Source organism: Centroberyx affinis, unplaced genomic scaffold (genome assembly GCF_046629955.1).
Source record: "Centroberyx affinis isolate AG114_WGS23_722 - 3 ecotype Tasmania unplaced genomic scaffold, CSIRO-AGI_Caff_v1 ptg001262l_1, whole genome shotgun sequence".
Lineage (NCBI taxonomy): Eukaryota > Metazoa > Chordata > Actinopteri > Beryciformes > Berycidae > Centroberyx > Centroberyx affinis.
In genome coordinates, this window is record NW_027279773.1 from 51,028 (window position 1) to 73,408 (window position 22,381).

At 40.6% G+C, this 22,381-nt stretch overlaps 2 protein-coding genes across 2 annotated transcripts in view; one reads left to right on the plus strand and one right to left on the minus strand.

The window, feature by feature from the left end:
* Positions 1-6,737: 6,737 nt before the first annotated feature.
* Positions 6,738-15,554, minus strand: lrrc47 (leucine rich repeat containing 47). The gene is made up of 7 exons (XM_071525076.1): positions 14,957-15,554; positions 13,414-13,878; positions 12,582-12,698; positions 12,211-12,326; positions 10,259-10,361; positions 9,684-9,773; positions 6,738-7,571 (listed from the first exon to the last, which is right to left on the minus strand). The coding sequence occupies exons 1-7, from the start codon at positions 15,524-15,526 to the stop codon at positions 7,350-7,352; spliced, it is 1,683 nt and encodes a 560-aa protein (XP_071381177.1). The 5' UTR covers positions 15,527-15,554; the 3' UTR covers positions 6,738-7,349.
* A 667-nt stretch (positions 15,555-16,221) lies between these two features.
* cep104 (centrosomal protein 104) overlaps positions 16,222-22,381 on the plus strand; it is a 31,510-nt gene continuing 25,350 nt past the window's right edge. The window contains exons 1-5 of the mRNA XM_071525073.1: positions 16,222-16,261; positions 17,191-17,317; positions 18,471-18,644; positions 19,942-20,080; positions 21,262-21,324. Coding sequence (XP_071381174.1) covers positions 17,205-17,317; positions 18,471-18,644; positions 19,942-20,080; positions 21,262-21,324 — 489 coding nt within the window. The 5' untranslated portion in view covers positions 16,222-16,261; positions 17,191-17,204. The remainder of the gene's footprint in view (positions 16,262-17,190; positions 17,318-18,470; positions 18,645-19,941; positions 20,081-21,261; positions 21,325-22,381) is intronic.

A 22,381-nucleotide genomic window follows, 5' to 3' on the forward strand; every position in this document is an offset into this window, starting at 1 on the left:
AGTTATGAAAACATGCCCCGAAATCAATGTGACAACTAGCCCCACTCTCCCCTATAGCACTAGCTGTAACAGTAACAGCCATGTAATGGATTTACATGGATACAGTTACTCCCTAGTCTAGTTTCCATGGTAATGTAGGATAAGGACGCTGTGTTGTTCCACTGCATACTTGTCTGTTACAATATTAATATGTCATTTTAGGCGTATATGTTCATGTAAGATGTGCTCCTAGGAAGAAGTTGATCTAGATTCTCACCTGGTGTTCAGTGTCATAGGTTTGATTGTCCATGAGGGGGCAGCAGTGCACAACATCATAACTGGCAGGTCCAGAGCTACAAGCCAACAAACATGGAGGAGACAAGTACTGGCCACATCAATATAGAACCTCCTTGGCCACATCTCCCTGGTCTCTGTCACCCTCTGGCCAACTTGGAGCCCAAGGGTGCCCTGCGCCCAGTGAAGCCCTAAGCCCTGGACCTGGACCTGGCTTTAACCCCTTCCTCCATCATTGGTGTAACAGGCTATATATACACAGTATTAAATCTGTTGTTTAGCACAGAAATAATTTCTCTTGACTGTTTAAACCAACTGAAAACACATAGAAGGTGATGTTAATGCCAGATGTAAAGACGGCCTTTATAATCTGTGTAAACATGGAGAAACCACATGGAATCTGATTTTTTCCTGTTTAAAGGTGCTACATGTAGCATTTTAACATCAATAAATCATTATCACATAAATTTTGAGACATTATTATTCCTGTAAACAAATGAGACCATTGCTGAGAAGACTCTCAGCCTCTACCAGCTTCTACACTGTTTTACATTGTGTGCAACCGTGTTGGATTTGGCGGGAAATCTGCTGGATCGCTTTATGGCACCAAACAAGATGAGGGCGCTGTTTTCCAGAGCAGACAGAGCTAAAGCTTTTGAGATTCTGGCCACAGCAGCTGGGGGAAAATTACTTCCAACATGTTTATCCTCTTCAGTAAAGGAAAAGAGAAAGCCTTTGATCTAGGAAACAAAGATTTTATTTGCGACAGGAAGCCACAGGGTTTATGGGAAATGTGGTTTTAATTTTGAGAAACACTAGCACTAACAATACCACTGGTGTGAGATAGAGGCTACCGGTCGTCTCGACTATGGTCTCATGTCTTTACAGTAATTATACTGAGGTTACACAATCAATTTGACAATCATATATTGATGTTTAACAATGCTGCACGAAGCACACTATTAAGCACCCATGAGAAGATCAGAGCTGACTGTTTACTGATATAGTTTGGTTTCTGAACTGCTGCATCAAGCTAGCAAGGTCAGTTGTCCCATTTGCGTAATGCTGTTGAGACCAGTATCAAGGTTAGAAAGTAAAGGGTGGAATGTTAACTATAGGGTTAAAGGATACGGCTGGTGTTTTTTAATGCATTTCTTACCGTCAACAAATCCTATGGAAACAACAAAATCGGCAATGAATTTGTTTTGTCTCGTCCATGTAGCCGGTGCCCAATGAAGCCATGTCCCAGCAGCCATAGAACTCCATTGTATTAAAAAATGGTTAAAAACACGTCAAAGAGCCATGCTGCTGCTCTGGCAGCATATTTCATCATCACGATGCACCGGGCCAGCCGACTTTTTCCTCAAACAACTTAATAAGCCGGCTGTAAACACTTTGCGATCTCAGGAAGGTAGTTCTGTAGCACCGAAAATAGTCCCCGTCGCAATGAAGAATTTGTTCCCATTTGAATTTGATTTGGTAATAACTACAATAGCCTGATGGTAACAGTTAGCGATTTTTAAAATTGAAACTATGTCTGTATTTAAAGGTTTTAACCTTACAATTGGAGCCAATGACTTCCGGTTTAAAGGCTAAAAAGGGAACGTGGGAAGTCGGAAAGTAATGGGAGTAGAGCAAACGCATTGATGATTTTATTTTCATAGGATTTGTTGATGGTAAGAAATGCATTAAAAAACGCCAGCCTTATCCTTTAAGTGTAGATGCAGGGTAGCTGAGTATAGTGCAGCATGGGAGGTGTATCTAGAACACCAGAACTTCCTGTTGGTCCTTCTGGAGGTGTTCTGGGTCTAATTCAACCAAACATTTGTGATAGTATTGGAACCCACTTGAAAACTCCAATAACATACCTGCTCTCACCCTTTTAACATCCAAGATTTGGCAGAGTTTAGTGGTCAGGCCAAATCATCATGAAACAAAACTGACGACAAAGCACATTTACCTTTGCAATGGGCCTTGGACCTTGGGACATTGAATAATTCCAGTTCAGAATAAACACAGAGAGATTGTTTCACGTTTTTCTCCTCTGGCCTCGGAGAGATGTGGTTTCATTTAATGCACAGGATTGGCTGTCCTGCTATCTGCACAGGATCTGTCGACACCGGAGACTAAACTAAGCACTGAGAGCTTGAATTGCTCTTTATCACTGAGAGAGTCATATAAGGAGGCTTAATAGAGGAACTGGAATACAACCAGTGGATTTATGACACGTTGACCTCAATGAACGGTTGAACTATGCCCAAGGTTTCATATAGAGCATGAGGGTTGGCTCTCTCAGCCACAGTTTGTCTTAAAAGCCCTGGAAAGCAGCGCATTCTTGGCAGGCCATCACTCTTTCCAGATTGGTGCAGGTGAGCACAACTTGAGTTTTGTGTGATGATATAAACTGAACATTGCTTTGACTAAGTGGCATTCCACAAATCACTGCCTTGTGAATCTGATTATTTTCAATCATATGGTCTGATTTAGGAGTTGATTAACGAATACAAATTTCAAAAAAGACATTGAAATGATTCATTTGCACATAAGAAATTGAATGTCATATGTGTAATAAGTGAAAAACATGAGGTGACACCTTGAGGTGCAATGTGATAGATAGATAAACTTTTCTTACAGTATAATCATTAGACAAACATCAGAAAATTACATCCAATATCATCATTAACTATACAGTTGCCCCATAAAGTACATTCTTTGTACATTGTTATACCATGCTTTGATTGATGATAATAATGATGAGCATGATAAAAGTTCTAAGCACCAGTTCAGGTAAAGTGTTACCAGACATTTTGTTGCACGCTGACAAAATATTCCTACTCGTGATATTGCACAATCGATATCTCTCCAGGCTGAGTAGGGAAGGAGTGCATGAACGGTGACTGCAGCAGATAAACCTCTTGAGGAGAGGAAGGGCTTCCCATATGGACTCCAACGGTGCTGGCAGCGTGCAATACGACCGCTGGAATGAGGACAACATCAACATGGACGTGGCTGCGCCGCAGTCCGGTGTGATGAGGTAAGACAAGACACGGCCTGACAAAAAGATGGAAGGATCAAAGAAAGTCTTCATCTTGTTGAGAATTTTCTGAGGCTGCTGATGAGCAATCTATATAACTGTAGGAAGATTTGGGTGAAGTACACTTAACACACAACAGGTGGGGAACTTGGGTACAAAGAAAAGAGTTCTTGAATTTTAGGACACATGGTGATGGAGCTTGCAGAGTCCACATCGTCCAGTGGGTCGACATTGGGTTTTTATTAAAAATCAGAGTCCAGCAAGTGTCATCTACCTGTGATATGATGGATATGGTACAGTTTGATTCATCCATCCACCCATTCATCAATTTTTTAGCTGCTAGGGCCGCGGTGGCTTACAGGGCAAGAAGAGCATCCCAGACATCCTTTTTTTCTGGAACTTCCTCTAGCTCTTCCAGTTTGTTTGATTACATATTTATTACAGAATTGAACAATGCTACACTGGTTGTCTATGGGAAGCCCTTAACCTGAACGGATTCTAATGGATTCCACACAAGTATGAATATGTTATTATCGTCAGAGAGTTTTAGTGTCCCATGAAGGTCTAAATGTTGTTTCAGAGGCTTTTCCACCCTGACAGAGACACAATTCTGGGGGAAACACTGAATACTCTGAATTTGTTTGGTATGAAAAGGGTCACAGCACAAAATTTCAGTATCAGTCTTCAAAAACCAAATGCAAGTCAAATGCAAAATAAGAGTATTGGCAGGCTTTGTAAGACTTCTACAGCCATTTCACAACAGTAGTGACAACATGGTGAAACAGGGGCATTATGTAATATCAGAATAACATTGGTCTGTCCTTAACATATTTGACCTGACTCTGCCTCTCCTTTTCTTGCTTTTAAAGGCTCTACCACAGCGTGTGTACCGGCAACACCGGAGTAGTGGTGAAGGCGGCAGGAGCTTTGGCTGCACTGGTGTCCATTTACATCATAGGATACGTCACTGGATACTACGTCCATAGGTGCTGACTGTGGAGTCTAGCCAGGAAGGAAAGAGCTTGCATATGGACGTTCTGGATGAACCAAAAGGCTATGCTTTTTGACATCAGCAGTCACAAATGAAGCATTTTTAATGCTGAAGGGAAGTCAAATCCACCGTGTTTCAGAAGTCAGGCAGATAATTAAAGTTTTAAGAGAAATGGTCAATAAATTATTTTAAAACTATGGATTAAAAATTAGCATGGTATATCGCAGGGACCAAGTGTAGGGTCTGAATTTCTGGTGAAATCATTTTTTTTGATGTAAGAAAATTAGAAATGATGTTTGTAAGAGTATGTAAATAATCTACATGGAATCTCTATTCTGTATGTAATCTTTTGTTGTCTCAATAAAACTGGGCTATGACAACCGTGCCTCAGTGATGTCTAGATTGAATTTCAAAGCGGAAAGGTAATAGGAGTGCTTAAAGTATCCAAACAATCCTCAGCCTCCTGAAGGCCAGGGATCTTTGGAAAGAAGGAAATAATATTACAACCAATATGAAATTATGGCATAAAAATATGCAAAAAAAGTTGATTGTATGATTATATTGGTGTAAATACATTTATATCCGCTATTTGAATTACATTCCAATGATGTGATGCTATGCCTAATGTACATACATTCAATATTGTGACAGCAAAAACATTTATCTAATCAATCTCCGTTGTAGATTATCTTTATGGTAGCCACGTCTTGCTCCTCTGCAGGATTTGAGCTATTCAGCTCATCATTTGACGTGGAGAAGAGACTGGAATTGACTTCCAGGACCCATTCTGCGATCCTCTGGTCCGTGTAGTACTCATCGTCCTTATCAAGGCAAAGGGAGCCTCTGCCAGTCTTTGGATGCCCTTTGTCTTCTGAGCACTGAGATTCTGTTTCAATAGCCGAATCATCGGAGCACAAATCTCTTTGTTGCCTCGCTTCACAGAGACTGGCGTCGCGTTTAATCCCGACTGGCATCACCATGCCGCTGTCATTGGCACTGGGGTCACTAACGTCATTCTTCTTTTGACTTACTGTAGGGTCCACCGGTGCTGGAGTCAATGTCACAGCTGGCTGGGCATCAAAAGGCCTTTTTATAAGTCTAGGGCAAGTCTCGGAATGCTGGACGGCCGCTTTGTTTCGTACTGCAAGAGTACCACTGATTTTATTTGATTTATTAGACCTCTGAAGTCCTTTCCCACACCGGGCAACCGACACATGAAACACTGTATTTTCTTTCATCACACTAGAAACTGATAGTTGGGTATTGCTTCCATTTGTTAAGGTTGACCGCTCGGTGTGTAATGGTACAGAAGTGCGCTCCACTTTGCCAGAGATGATTCTTGATCCACTGATAGGTGGTAACGGGATGTCGCGGTGGACTGAAGCAGTAGAAACTGGTCTCGGTTTAGTCTGAACCATGAAGTGTCTTGACCGAGCCAGGAGGTGTGCAGGGTTGGCTGATTTTGCAGCTGGTTGAAAGTTTGTGGATGTTCGTGCTGTCTTGACGTTCGCAATGCTCAGCCTGTCAATCCGTTGGACGTTAATCTCCAAGCACTGACTTTTCCTCTCCGTGACGTTCAATCCCCATCGGCTGAACCTCCGATTCCTGTTTAAATCTGACCAAGCTTGCTTATTCTGAAGTACTCGGTGTGTACTTTTCATAGCTCCGACAGGTTGTTGCTTTTAAATGAAAGCGTGCATCTTCTGTCAGGCAAACTAATCCATCTTTGACGCACACGGACACGCTTGACCGGCAACTTTCTTATATACTGCCCGTCTCTTCGAGACGCCTCCCTCGCACACACGCACACACAACCCTGAGCAGTCACTCGATCTGTAACAGTACCCATACGCTTTCTAGTTTACCTGTGAATACCTAAGCTCTTTCACAGTTGACAAAGAGCCATGCATCCTGGACACACAACCTCCAAATGATTACCTACTAATGGATGACATTTATCATAGAAATAAACGTCTGTTTTGCTACTCTCTGTTTACGATTGCTATAACACAATACTGATTCAACGTATAGTCAGTTCATAAAAGCTTTTCCATTCGCTGTTCTAAACACCGGGTGTCTGGTAGCTCTGTCCCGTGAAAGTGATGCGTTTTACTTTCTGGTTTGTTTGGAATAAATAGAAGAAGAACTGGGTAGTTAGCATGAGCAGCAAACAGACAAAGAAAAGAGCTCCACCCACAGAAACTCAAACTTCATGAACAGAAAATCCAAGAAGAAAGACGACACAGTACTGGACACACCGTTTGATTGACAGGTGATCTCAAGTGCAGTGCAGAAACACCACAGCAATGAACGTTTAGCACCAAAGATAGAGGCTAAATAAAAAAAAATAAAAAAATGAGGAACTCAAGGATGACCACTTTTAGGAATTCATATTTGGGGAAAAAAAAACTGTAAACCACGTATGTGCCATATGAAATACATAATTGAATGAAAACCACCTGTGCCTCTGGCCGTTGAAGTTAAAGTTTATTTTTAAGACTCATTCAGACTTTATTCCCTGCTGCTAAAAGGGTAAATGGAAATGCTTTATGTTTATAAACCAAAATTTGTCATAGAAAGTCTCCGCTAATCCAGATTAGTGACCAGTCCACAGTACAGTACATGTTAAACAAACAAAAACAAAAAGACATGATTTTGGAAGTAATACAAAAACAAGTATACAAAAATTAATATTTTGTGTATGTTATATAAACGTTTAACTTACGTCATTTTTAGCATGCTCTCAGGAAGTGCCAACAGGATCAAAACTGTCAACACCATTAGCCTAGACAGGCCTGTATGTGGTTCAGACAGCTGGTAAATTAAACGGTTTACATTTATTAACAACTAATATTATGCCGAAATCAAACTTCTGCAGGATTTTGCCTGAATGACACAAACAATCCCATAGTCAGGTTTTCTTTGCTGAACAGGATTCCTGTAGGTTTACAAATGCGTGTTCATAAATTCAGCCTTAATTTCGGATCTGCGCAGGATTAATTAGTGTAGCATGTGAATGAGTGTAAACAACAGAGGTTACGGACAGTACGACTACCAGACGACGGTCAAGTTGCTGACGTCGTTGGAGAGGTCGGTCTTCGATGGGTAGACCACCTTGAGGTTCCCGTCTTGGTCGACCGTTCGAATCTGCTGGACGATCAGTTCGCTCGAGGTGTCGCCGTCGGCGGCCGGGTCGGGAGGCGCCTCTCCTTCCCCGTCCGACCCGGCCTCCTCCTTATGCTCTGCTGTGAATTTGTTCAATTCCGCCATTTTCTGTGGAAAAAACATGGGAAATGCCTGTTAAATGTGTGATAATTCTTGGTTTGTTCATGAGAATCTCTCTTTGCTCTACAGGTAGTATAATTCTCCCAAAAGTTCTCAAGACAAAATACAGTTATGGTTTAGATATTAGGGTTAGACTGATATTGTTGTTTGAAGGCTGATACAATATTTTTGTACTGAAGCTGCCAATAGACAATAATTCATAACTTTAAATTTGATCATTTTCATGACAAAAAAATCAAAAAATGACAAGTATTCAGTTGGAAAAGCCTCTGAAACAGCATTTAGACCATGGGACACTAAAACTCTCCATTGAAACTTATTGAAACTAAGTATAATCATACTACTATGGTGTGGAATCTGATCAAAATGTCTCATTAGAATCCGTTCAGGTCTTCCCATAGACAACCAAGTGTAGTATTGATCAATTCTATAATAAATATGTAATCAATCAAACTGCATCATATCAGAGGTGGATCACACTGACTGGACCGGAACTGAAAAGGCCAATATTGACCAAACTATAACATAAACTTATTTATGGATTTCAAATATATCTACCATATACATACAGTACATACAAAGATTTTCCTCAATTCCTTTAACGCATCTGACCTAATGAAACTGTGGCAGACCTGGCTAACCGTAGCCCAAACATCTCTCCCAGATGAATCCTCACGTTTGTTTACGTTGCTAAAATATTCAGTAGTGGGGGTATGCGATCTGTCGGCGAGATTGTGGAAATATCAGGACTGGTTCTTCGGAGCAGGAAATGAGTTGCGCGTCCTTGCAAACCTAAACCTGCGGTTTCAATTTCCAAAGTCACGTTCTCCGTTTAAGAGCTCCTCTGCGACTCCATCTAATTTCACATCACCGGTCATTTAATTAAAGCTCTATTCAAGTGGGGGAAAGGGATTAAGACGGGATTGTTTAGCAGTTGTGACAGGCTGCGTTCTCGGTGATGGCGAGGAGTAATTGTCCGGTTGTCACTAGGGGTCACATCATTCATTCATTCATGCGTTCCATTCGTTTTTTTTCATTCATTCCTTTTCAGGGTCATGGGGGAGCTGAGGCGTATTCCGGGTTACATTGGTCAGAATCAATAAAAAAAAAAAAGACAGAAAGAGTCCCGATATGATCCGTCTCCTTCGATCTGTTTAGACGTGGACGTCACCCAAACAGGTCGACGGTGTGTGCAACAGTGCCGGCCGCGGCTCTAGAGTTGCAGCGGCGGTATTGTGAGCTTTGTGTGTCAGTCGGTGACATTGTACACCCGACGGGACGGGGCGGCCTGCCACGGTGAGCTCACTTCTTCCACTGACAGGAGGGGGGGGGGGGGGGGGGGGGGGGGTCAGACGTCAACGGACCTTGCTGCCCTGACAGTTTTCCTCATCCCCCCCCCCACACACACACACCTCTCTGTTCTTGCGAGAGGGTCGGTAATCTGAAGTCACTTGAAAATGGAGAGTTCCTGGATCTGTGTGCTTGTGTTTGTGAAAATAACATGGAACTTAGGGTTAAGACTGAGGTGGGTTTTTGAAGGCTGTCTTTTTTGGGATTGAGAGTGGCGATATATTCAATATCTTTAAATCATTCAAAAATTCAAATCAGAAACTTCAAGTATTTGTATTCTTGTCAGAAGGTGGAAAAGCCTCTGAAACAGCATTTAGAACACGGGACACTAAAACTCTCCATTGAAACCCAGGATAATTATAACAATGACTAAAAACATATCAGGCATGCTTGTGTGGAATCTGATAAAAATGGTCTCATCAGAATCAGTTCAGGTTCACTTCTCCCCATGGACAACCAGTGTAGTATCAATTCTACAATAAAATATTTAATCAATCAAACTGCATCATATCAGAGGTGGACAACACTGACTGGACCAGATGTCATTTTTTAATAAAAAGCCAATATCTGCCTCATATATTGGTCTAAACCTATTTGCAATGTACTGAATCAGTTTACAAAGTGACTTAAAATCTTGAATAATTCAGATTTTCTAAGTGCAAAACTTACAGAATAGCTAACCGAAGTGGTGGCCGTCTTAATTTTTTTAATTTTTTCAGCATAAATCAACAGAGAAAGAGCGAAGCTTACTGCGATGAGAGCGTCCATGACGTCTTTACAGGTCTGCAGGCTGGTGGAGCTCGTCACCTCCAGGAACAGCTCTTTGGTCGTCTTCCTGATCTGTAACAATGTATATTATTTCCATTTAAATATATGGCAACAGATATGACTTGGATTCCAATTAGACAAAAACCACCTTGCATATTCGGTGGGATCGTTGGGTTCATTGTCATTTTTGTCAACATCAGCTCGACTGTATCCTATCCAAATCTCTGACAGCATTTAATTTCACCTCCTCTCTTATCTGAGGAAGGAAGCATAGCCTAATTCCGGTAGCAATAAAACATAATTTGTGTTTGTATCCGGTATTCCTGTCTAGTCAGTCATTACAAAGTCCGATAAAAAAGCAACAAAAAACTCTGAGGTGTTTAAGATCTTTGGATAACATTATGTCAGGATTGCTTTACATAATGGTATCCTTAAAAACAGATTCAATTCCAGTTTTGGCTGCTTAACTGTTGAGAATGACTTAACCAGTGACCTGTGAGAAAGACAACTGTCTATGGTCAGATTAAGATCAAACACACACACACACACACACACACCTTGGTTTTCTCACTGTTGGTGATCGGTGGAAATGAGATCACATGTCCATCTGCGTCCAGCAGGCAGGGGTAGAGTGCTTTGCCATCCAGAAGCTGCAGGTATCTGTAACATACAAACATTAAAATAAAATAGATTGTTCTTGCAGTTATCCAGAAGTAGAGTTCATAAAATCCTTTACAAAACATAAAACAAGGAATAGTAAAATGCATAAAATAAGATAACAGTTCAGTCACATTCAAAAACAAGTGTGCAAAAATAAATCAGAGAAATGAAAGAAAACATGAGTAACAAAACAAGGGGGTTTTCATGAGTGCCACTGAATTAAACACACTAAGTTACAAAGGCAGGTCGTTCCACAGTCTAGGAGGCCTGATGGCAAAATCACCTTTAGTCTTGAGTCTAGACTGAGCACTGAATCAATCACCTTTAGTCTCGAGTCTAGCATGAGGACAGTTCCAATCAATCGGCAAGGCTCTGGCTCATAGGGAACTTAGAAATCTGCAATGTAGCTTGGGCCCAGACCTAGTCATGCTTTAAATGTGATCGGTAAAATCTTCCAAATCTAAATCTAAATCTAAATTAGGGCTGGGCGATATGGACAAAATCAAATATCACAATATTTTTGACCAAATACCTCGATATTGATATTGCGACAATATCGTAGGGATGACTATTGGTGCTTTCACAAAATATTTACACAATGAGACTTTTGATAAATAATCATCAGTAATGTGGATATAATGATATATTATATAATGAATTCTGGATGAGCTTAGGTGACATTCTCTGGAAAAGAAGGTTAACATGCATTCAATGATACACACAGTTAAGATTAAGCTTGGAGGAATGAAAGGTTGTAGCATTCAACTGTAAACCACAGTGTGGTTGCAGTTGGTGTGTGTAATACCAATCTAACTTTGGCTATATAATTGAACTGACAGGAACTCATAAAGCCTCGGTAGCACTTTACTTGAAGCACATTGTGATGCATTTCAAGCAGATTATAAGCCTATTAGGAGCATGGATGAATTTTACTTACAATATCACATCATTAACCATATGTTTATCATATCATGCTCTGATTAAAATCATTATCATGCATTCACAATGTATTCCCAAAAACTCTTGCTTGTAAAAATGGCACTATGCAGGCTAAAAAGCTGTGCTGTGAAACATATTGGTATTCTCATTTTCAAAGTGTTATACTGCCCTCATGTGTCGAAACAAACAAAAAAAAAAAAAACAGCCTGCTCATCATGCTGGAGCTGAGCCCCAAACAAAGGAAATGCTGGATAAAAGAATGTTTTCTTTGTGCCGACAACCCGCACCAAAATCCCCTCCAAACAGAGACAGGAAAGAATAGTGGTTGTATTGTTCCTGGGAAATAATGACATCCAAAAATCTCATTGTCATAGTGCGAGCGGGAGGCCGTGCCTGCTTCCACTTCAGAGGAATCTGTCTTTCAATAACACCTTACATGAAGTGCTTTGTGATTCATTACCAGCAGATTATAAACCCGTTAGAAGCAGAGATGAACTTTTCTTACAATATGATCATCAGACAAACATCCCAGATTACATTAAATTTAAAAATCATGTCATTGACTATACAGCTTTCCCATAAAATGTTCAACTCCCTACATTTTTTGCAGTGTTTATTGTAGCACGCTCTGAATATAATAATCATAATGCACTCACAATGTGTTTATAATGTTGCCTCATAAGCACCACTTCAAGTAAAGTGTTATCTGGTTGTTTGTGAGTACCTTTGTGTACATATCTTGTTGGTCTTTTTAATATATTTTGAAAATCAATTGATTATTTGCACAAAAAAATCTCATTCACATCACCTTCTCCAACTCCAACTAAGCAGTAACTTTCAAAACTTAAAGACACACACACACACAATGAGACAAAACGAATGTTATGTATGAGTCGTGTGTTGTACTGACTTGTGGAGGCCCGAGACGTTCTGCCTCTTCTTCTGCTTCCTCTGCTCGTCGGCCTCCAGCTGAAGCTGCCTCATCAGCTCCACGGCCGTTATCTCCTTCCGGCCCAGCGGCACGATCTAACAGAACAGTGTCATCATCGTGTTCGATCTGAGGCTTTTTAACAGCTTTCCATCGACAACTACACTGAAGTACACAGCGACCGATATAACCAGAGAAATGAGAACGACTCTAGTCCGATCAGAACGTGTTAGGTTTTTGCGTGGCAGGGCTTGATTTCGCACCGGAAAGACAGCGCACCACGACACCGCAACAGTTTATAGACTTCTAAAGCTGAATTTAAGGCATAAATGGTATGTTTAATAGTAGGATACCTTCAGCTGGGTAGGGGGCTTGGCGTCGTACACCAGTGGAGCCTTGAGAAGCTGCATGTCATGAGTTGCGATGGTTGCAGTGGTCCTTTTACCACACAAGTCATCATGAAGCTTGGTCTGGAAAAACAACAGGGGGGTGTTTTTTTTTTTTTTTTGGTGAAGTGGTAATACTCTTGAGTTATGCACAGAAGTGTTACCAGTCTCAAGTCTTGAGGCAAAAGTCTCAAGTCAAGTTTACCAAGATTACCAAGTCAAGTCCAAGTCATTAATGTCAAGTCTCAAGTCTAAATGTAGATTACCAAGTCAAGTCCAAGTCATTAATGTCAAGTCCCAAGTCTAAATGTAGATTACAAAGTCAAGTCCAAGTCATTAATGTCAAGTCTCAAGTCTAAATGTAGAACAGCAAGTCAAGTCAGAACAAATCAAGAGTCCAGTATCAATTTAATATATTAAAGAAAACTAAATATCTAGGACGTTTCAATGCAATATGGTTTTAATAGGATAAAAACGTGGTAAGAGCATCATGAGTTTGATTTCTAGAATCAGTTTCAGCTTCAATAAATTCAATCATTCCATCCAAATTCAGAAAACAGAATCTAAATTCAGTCGTCTGCTGGAACAAATCTCATCACTTTCAATCTAAGTCATTTACACAAACACAAGATCTCAAGTCAAGACTTTAGAAACCTTTTCAAGTCATCAAAGTACAAGTCAGAGTCAAATCCCAAGTCACCAGAACCCAAGTCAAGTCAAGTCTCAAGTCTTCTCTTCTTGCATCAAGTCAAGTCTCAAACAAATAAAACTGTGACTCGGGTCTTGAGTTTGACCTTACCTGGGCCATCAGGAACCTCTTGAGAGCGTTCCCGGACTTCAGGTTCATGCCCCGGACCACGCAGCACACCAAGTACGGCCGGACGTCCTTCACCTCCCCGCTCACTGTGACCGTGAGCGCCGCGGGGGCGTCCGACACGTGCAGCACCTTCACCACCAGCTTGTTCAACTCCTCTTCCTCGTCCTCGTCGTCCGCCGCCCTCTTCTTCTTCCTCTGCCTCTTTTTCTTGTCTGCGTTTCGCCCCCCCTCCGCGTCGTCCCCGTCCTCTCCTTGCCTTCCCTTTCCTTTCCCTCTGCCGCCGGCTCTGAGGTAGTCCAGGATGGACTTGGTCTGGCAGCCGTTGACCATCTTCTCCAGACGCTTGTCTTTGAACTTGTTGCCTTTGAAGTTGATCTCTTTCAGCTTGGGGCAGTCGCTCAGGTCTGCGGGGATCTCGCTCAGCTTGTTGTTGGAGAGGTCCAACATCTGGGGAGACAGACATAAGCATCAGTTGGGTGTGGCAAGGTGCGGCACTCCAGACCTTAGTCTTAAGTCAGCAGTTGTTTTTATCATTATAATGGAGAGCAAAGATCAAGCAAAAAGTCTATTTGGAACCCATATCTTTAAAAGTCACACCAGGAAGCATCAGGACCAATGTTCCCTCTAAACTGATAGTTTGGTGACCTAATAATTTATAACATTGACCAAATAATAATATTGTAGTGGAAATATACTGTAGTTGAGACATCCTCTCTACCAGTATATTTTAACTCTCGGCCCCCACCTCGGGAAAGTAAGAATATCCACCAGTGACTATGTGCAGACAGATTCTATTGGTAGAATAGGAGGGATCATGTCAGAAAGTTGAGTCAAACTGAAACTGTATAAAAGTATTGTGTTTTGACCATGAGTTCAGTTCTTCTGCAGAACCACTCAGGTCTTTGGTACTTGAATAAAGATCTTTAAAAGCTGATTCACGTGTCTGAGGACTTTACTTCTGCCACTTTGGGGAACAACTATTCTACGACAATATCTTTATCTAAATTTAGTCTATTTATTTTAGCAGGTTTGGACGTTTTGGTGTACAATGCTATTAGATGTAGAGACTTTGTAAAAACATTTTGCACTTTGGCCTCGCTACTTGCCGTTCTCTGTCGTATGGAGAGACAAGCCAAACTCATTGAATAATCTGACAGTTTAATGTTGCCTTGCGTGTCGGCAAATATACTCGTAAAATATGATTGAAGACCTTTAACAAATAGCTCCTCTTAAATTCGGCATACCTCTAATCCACCTAGCAGCACTTAATTTCAATTAAATGTCAATTTAAAGCATTGGTTATTAACATTGTTTGCTACCGCCCTCCACGGTGTAGCGGTACTTTAGGAGAGGAAGAATGGGGAAGTAATTCAAAAAGTAGAGGTTTTATTTAAATAACTGCCGCTTGGTGTATTTGGGTGTATGCCGAATTGAAGAGCAGGTTCTACTCATTCTGAAAATGTCGTGTTATATCAGGTGTCTATGTGTGCCGATAAGCAAGGGAACACTAAAATGTTCGGCCTACTTTCAGAGCGGACAGCTTGTGAACATCACCGCTCAGCTCTTCAATAGAGTTGTCCGAGGCGACCACGGTGCTGAGGAGGTCCAGCCGGTCCGAGTAGAAGTCAGCGGGGAATCCCGTGATGTGGTTCTTGGAGATGTTGATGGTGGAAAGCTTGATGCACTGGCTCAGTCCCTCGGGCAGGGACTCCAGGCTGTTGCAGCTCACATTGAGCGTGTTGAGCTCCCCGAGCCGGGTGATTTCCTCTGGTAAAACTCGGAGGCTGTTGACTGAAAGGTCCAGAACCTTCAGGGAGCCGAGACTACCGATGACTTTCGGGATGGAGGCCAGCTTGTTCCTGCAGAGGATGAGGCTTTGGAGGTTTGTTAGATGTTTGATGTCCTCGTGGATCTCTGTCAAACTCGGACACTGGCTAACTTCAAGATAATTCAGCAGCGTGAGGGAAAAGATGGCAGAACTGAGTCCCCCATTAGAGGAGACTCTGCTGTCGACCGCCGTGCCCTGTAAAACCAGTTCACGTCTCTTCTCTTTCGCCGCTTTGTCTATTTCTGGCCATTTCTCCAAGTCATCCATGCTGCTGCTAAGCACCACTTGTCAAGTCTTCTTCTTCTCTGGTTTACCGTCGGACCGCAACCAACGTTAGAGCTCCATGCTGCCACCTACTGCACGCGTCTGTAACAGCGTGACTACACTTGTCAAGTCAGCGAGGACAACAAAAAATAAAACTTCCGATCGAAATCTTCAACATAAATGATATGTTATGCATAAATGATAACTGCAACGTTTTTTGGAGCATTGCAAAGTACTGAATTTAAAGAACATATTTAATAAAGAACAGATCAATTGATGATATATATATTATCACAGTTGTTTGTCTGTTTGTTTTGCACAACCTAATGTTTATTTAGTTTTTAACGACGCAATCATTAGGCTTTTATTTTGAATGGAAAATCGCTTAACTTCCGGTATTATCGCTAACTCTGGCTGCTTGACGTTGCTCTGCTTTGCCAGACCACCAGGAAGAAGTTGTCAAAACGTATATTTGGAAGCTTATCGATACTGTCATTCGTCGCAACATGTACGCATAACTATAATGCAACCAACAATAAGTGGGTTTTATTGCGAAATGGCTGCGTGAAGTGGCTATTGATGCTGAAAGTTATTTGCACATGTAGAAACTTCATTGACCACAATTCCTTGCGAGTGACCATAATACTGCCATTGCGCATGTCCCCGCTAGTTGTTGTCAGCGGTGGTTATGGAGATGAAATGGGACTGCGACCTGTCAACATTACGGTGATGTTAGTGGTAAGATATCTTTGAAATACATGCAGTAAAACTTCCACTTACTTTAGACCGTTTACCAACGACAGGGGTGTTATGTCGCATATCAGTTGTCAGTACATTTATAGGATTCTAGCTGGTGAAAATATAGCAACTACAGAACTAACGTTAGCTAGCTGTCTGGCTGAGTACTTAGCTAATGCGGTGGTCTGCCCCCCCACGTCCTTAAGTCGACAGGGGCTCTCTGTTCTATCCAATATAGCTCTGTTTTTATGTGTGGAGAGAACGGTACGCCAAACTCCATTCAATAATCCGTCCGTTTAATCTCGCTTTTCTTATTCTCATACACTTCTCGTAGAACATAACGTGAGAACTTTTACGAATCATTAAGATCCACTGTTCAATTCGGCATACTCTCAACACACCAGACAGTACTTATATACTTTTATACTTATAAAATCTGGACTTTACAAAGTGGTTCGCTGTGTTTCCCATAATCCTCTTCCACCAAAATACACCGTGAAGCGCGGTAGGTAGCGAGCAGTGTGAACCAATTCTAAAAGCTGAGATTTATTGAAACACTGTCCTGGTTGGCGCATCATTTGTATGACGAATTGCCACTAGACCATAACGATTCGTAAAGGCCTTATGTCATGAGATCTGTGAGGTGTGCGCGTTTGACAAATAAGGCAACATTGAATTGTCAAATTTCTGAATAGAGTTTGGCGGGGCGTTCTCTTCATATAAAAGCAAGAAAACTATCGAGACTAGGGCTTTCTACAAACCAGCAGGAACATCTAAAAACAACTTTTGTAATGCCGAAGGCTGGTGTCAAAATACATAAAACCTTGGCCAGGTCTCCCTTGAAAATTAGATTCTTAATCTCAGTAGGACTACCCTTGTTAAATAAATAAAAAAACAAAAGACAATCTGTTGCTTGTCTGCTCTGTCAGTGTCCATCAGAGGGATGCCCAGGAAGATTGGATTCATCGTGGTCAGCTCTTCAGGTCATGAGGACAACTTCAGTGCCAAGGAGCTGATGGTCCACGCACCCACTGTCAATGGCTGGAGATCCACCAGGTACAGACACATAGTGGTTTGTTTTTAAGTAGATGTTAGAGTGAAACAGTGTGATTTCAAAAAGTAATACACTCAAACACATTCTCTGACCAACTTGATTTTATCTCACACAGGTTTCCCCATCACTCATAAAAATAGCCTTTGAGGGAATGGTTAGTATCTCAAGATGGTTTCAACTCACTTGAATCAAATTATCACTGAATGTTAAAAAGTCAAGCTGCATTATATTTACAAATAAAAAAATAAAACATGCTGTAAGGAATATGCAAAATTCATTGTTGATGCAGTAGAAATGAATCAAGTTCCTTGCACCCGTTCCCTTGGAATGTTGGCAGATCTGAATCTGAGCTGGAAAAACCATATCGATTCAGTTCAAAATCATTAAAAGCTATGTAGTTTGGTTCATGTCACATGTCTGCTAACATTGTATTACAGCATGATTGACCGTTACCTAACATACTGTAATAATGTCTGGGCCAGCACATACCTGTCATATCTTAATAAACTACGTGTAGAAAAAACATTAATATGAATGACTACTTTCTCAGATCATTATGAAGCTTCTGCCAATTTAACCTAAATATTGTGAAGAGTTTATTGTCGTTAAGCAACTTCAAAAAGAAACTGTCAACAGATCTGAACCAAGCTACATCGTCACACTCTCTTAAGTTGCACTATTAAATTACTGGTTCTCTCTCCCTCTCTCTCTCTCCCCCTCTCTCTCTCATATATTTTGTCTTTCATTCATTCACTCACTCAAGGTTAGCCTGTCTGCCCCTAGTGGCCATTAGGAGGCACTGAACACATGTCGAGAATCTCTCTCTCTCTCTCTCTCTCTCTCTCTCTCTCTCTCTCTCTCTCTCTTTCTCTCTCTGGTGTACACTCACAATTCTCACAATTCTTGTTGACCTCTCACGCACCATAAGTATATCTCTTGTTTTTCTCGTTTGTACCAATTTTTTTTTGTATGCAAATAGATACAAATAAATAAATTCAACTTTTGTTTTTTGAGTAATCGTGTAGCCCCTTCCGCGCACTTTGTTCCCTGTGACGCTCCTGTATGTGATTGTAAATACGTTCAGTCTTTATGGAAAAAAAATCTTTAACAATCTCTAGGTAACGTTTGCTCCCCCCCCCCCCCCCCCCCCTCCAGGTTGTGCACCTTCCCCCAGCAGATCACCCTCCAGCTGGTGGAGCGCTGCAGGGTGAGGAAGCTGCAGCTGCTGGCCCACCAGTACCTGATCCCAGCCAAGGTGGAGTTCCACATCGGAGACAGCCTCCCTGACACCGGCGCCCCCGGGTTCCCCGCGCAGCTCCGCAGGCTGGGGTGAGACTGCAGATCAGGCCCGGGGGGGACAGCTGGGACACTCACTTCTCAGCAAGCTCTTAATCAGAAATACACATTTAGGTTGAGATGAGATGAAACTTTAATGATTGCTGTTGGGAAACTGGGTCGCTGCAGCAGCAGAATAATAATGGAATTACAGCAAAAGAAAAATAGCATATATGTAGGAATCGGGGTATTAAACACAATGGAACTGGCAATTACGACACAAGAATGTATTAAGTTGAAATATAAGAATGAAAAGTATGAAATATATGAATTACAGCATTTATGCAAAAAAAAGAATGAAAAATATGATGATCAAAGTTACCAAAATCATGAAATATATGCAGTATGAAAATACACTAAGTGAAAAATAATACAAATATCAACATATTTGCAAAGTAACACATGAGAAAAGTATGCTGCCCTCTTAGCCAGGTCGCTCTTGCAAAAGAGATTTCCTTTTAATCTCCATGAGATATTACCTGGTTAAATAAAGGTAAAAAAAAAAAAAAAAGAAGAGAGAGAATATGAAGAAACAATGTGAATTTACAACATGAAGGGAAATGAGCAGGTCCTGAAGAATCCCTGCTGACTATTAGAAGTGCTAAACAAACGTTTCTATCACAATTTCCTTCATGACACATTGCCGGTATTGGCAGTTAGTATGGTCAAATAGCATTCTTTCATCAAGGAATCTCGATCACATAAGTTCATACATAGATTCTATCATTCTCCTAGGAAACTCTCCCAAATGAAAATACTTCAATTTCCTAATTGTTCATTTTGCCCTTATGGTAAACCAGGGACATATATTATGCCTGACATTGGCTCTTCTCATGTGTTCTCCTTTCTCTTTAGTCTTGCCTCACTAATATTTTGTTTTATTTTTATTTACTTATTTATTTTTGTTGTTGTTGTTGCTTTGTTTAATGTATGTATATCTTAAATATTGCATACCATCACCTTGATTAATGCTTGAGGCAAGTAATATATGGTGTATTTTAGGGAAGGTGTAATGTCTACGACTATGTACTATCATATACCAAATAGAAGTGTTCTGATGATCCTTGTTTTATTATATGATATAAATAATTAAAAACAATTGATCACAAAAAAATGACACATTGCCGGTATGCGCATTGCAGTATATATAGAGAGAATGTACAGAGAATCCACATACAGACAGCTGATGTCAGTTGGCATTACCAATAGGAATTAACATAGAATGAAAATGTAGTGCGCTGTCAGGGCAGAAGAGGTGAACTGAAAAAGCCACATTGTGCTCTATCCACAGGTACGTCTCTCTATCGGACAACGAGAAGACGGGCTTCAAGTCCCGGGAGCTGAAGTCCGTCCACGTAGACGCCATCGGAACGTACCTGAGGATAACCTTCCACAGAAACCACGCCAACCGCTACAACCTCTACAATCAGGTACTCTGTCAGATAATAATAACTTTATTTGTATTGCACTTTTCTAAAAAACAATGTGTAGTGCTTTACATACGACAAAAACACAAAGAGACAGTCATGTAAAAGTACCTCATTTTGATCAAGTCAGATAAAAAGAAGTATGGCAAATGGAAACGAGAATAAATGAAAGAAGAAGGAGAAAAAAAACAAATGGTAATGAGTTGGAAGAGAGGTGCGAGACGCTTCAATTAACTGGCAAATCACATATTTTTTTGCTGCTTTGATATTGCAGTTCGAGTGCTACTAGCTATAATCGAAAATAAACAGAAAATAAATAAATAAAATGACTTCAGACCTTATAATCCATCCCAGCAATGGATGCAACTGATTTTTATTCCTGTAGACTGTCATATAAAAGTATAGGAAATGAAAAAAACTATAGGAAAATGAAAAGACTTCTGAGGACGTGTTGCTCACAGTGTGAACACGGGATTAGACGCTTGTTTGGGGTGACTCTGATATGAAATCAAGACAAGAAGCATAAAAGTAAAAAAATCAAGGTAAAAAATAATGAATAAATAAATCATCACATAAAAGCAAGTCTATAAAAATTGTGAAGTGAAGTGATTTTAAAAAAGGATACAGACCTCTTTGGACTGAGCCAGAAACAATTATGTATAGCTTCCAACAATGATTTATTCAGTGCCAAAGTGGCTCCTATCCAGAAATTAGCAAGGACCATGATAGATCATCAGAGGTATGTAAAGCTCTACATACAGTGAAGTAGGTGATGAAATTTCAAACACAATCAATCATCATGATGGCAAAAACTAGGAAAGTAAGGTCCCGGTTGAAAATAACAGGAATTATCCTTTAACACAATTGGACTTAATGTCCCTTAACAATTAATTTCTTGTTGTCAATTTACTTATTCTGCCCATTTGTTGCTTTATTTTTGTTGCTGCATTCGTCTTAAATTCCAATCCAGGTAGTGTTAAAACTAATTTTGTTCGTTACTTACAATATAGTGAAAGGGAGGCCAGGCCTTTGTAACACACTATTACTCATCCATTTTTCACATGCATTGATTTTCACTTGATCAGTAATTTGTACAGACATACACTTCCACACTCCTTTTAAACATTCTCTCTCTCAGTTCTGTTTCATTCCGCCACCTCACCAACATCTGTTTATGATTTCAGGTTGCTTTGGTTGCCATTAATGTTCTCGGAGACTCTGTGGATGGCAATGCTTTTAACACAATTGTAAGTGAGCGCTCCTGAACGTTTGTCTGTGTGAGTGTTCAGCCGCGTGTTGTGTCGAACTTACATCGGCACAACAGTGGGTGGTGCTGTTGTGTTGTGAATGTGTGTGCAAATTTCCCTGTCATCAGTCACTAGGACTTGAGTTGATTGATGTTTCATCACCCATCTGTTGCCATTGAACTCACAATGACTGTTAATGCCTTTGGCACAGTAAAATGGGAAACAGGCTTAATGAGCATTCGTCATATAATGCACTTTAATGTTATAGCATAAACGTATATGAGCCCGACTCACATATCAACCACCAGCTTCTTGTCTTATAAGCTACAACATGTAATTTCTGGAAGAGAAAAATGGTGTAATAATATAATAAGGATTAGGGCTGGGAGATATGGTTGAAATCAATATCATGATAATCATAAGGATTTTATATATCAATATATATCACGATATGGTTCATGAATGCAAAATCAAATGAATGTTCATCTCATTGAACCGAATGGTAATGTAAGGTGTGATGTCAAACAAAACAGAAATATTCAAATGATATTCCTACCATACCTCATTTTATGAGAGTTAAAATTTGCTTATCATCAATTTAGACAGCAAACATGTCAAACGTGTCACAATATTAAAATATCTTTATATCATCATGATATGATTCCACCGAAAGACGATAAACGATAATATTGAATTATTGCCCAGCCCTAATAAGGATCCTATTTTCCTCTTGGGACACTATTTACTCCATACTTTACATTTACTTTACCTTTTCTCCATACATTTACTCCACGTACACTTGAGTTTTTTTGACGAGTTTCTTTCCAAAAATGCAAATGCTCAGCATCAATAACAATATTATTATTCAGCTTCACAGGCACCGATCCAAAGATGCAACATATGTGTGCATACACGCACGTGTGTTTACCTTGATTGTGTGTGTGCGGGTGTGTGTGTGTGTGTGTGTGTGTATGTGTGAGGAATGTAGTAATGAGACGGAGAGGGAAGGTAGTGTGTAATCACACAGGAGGCCTTTAGTTAGCTGCTGTAATCAGAT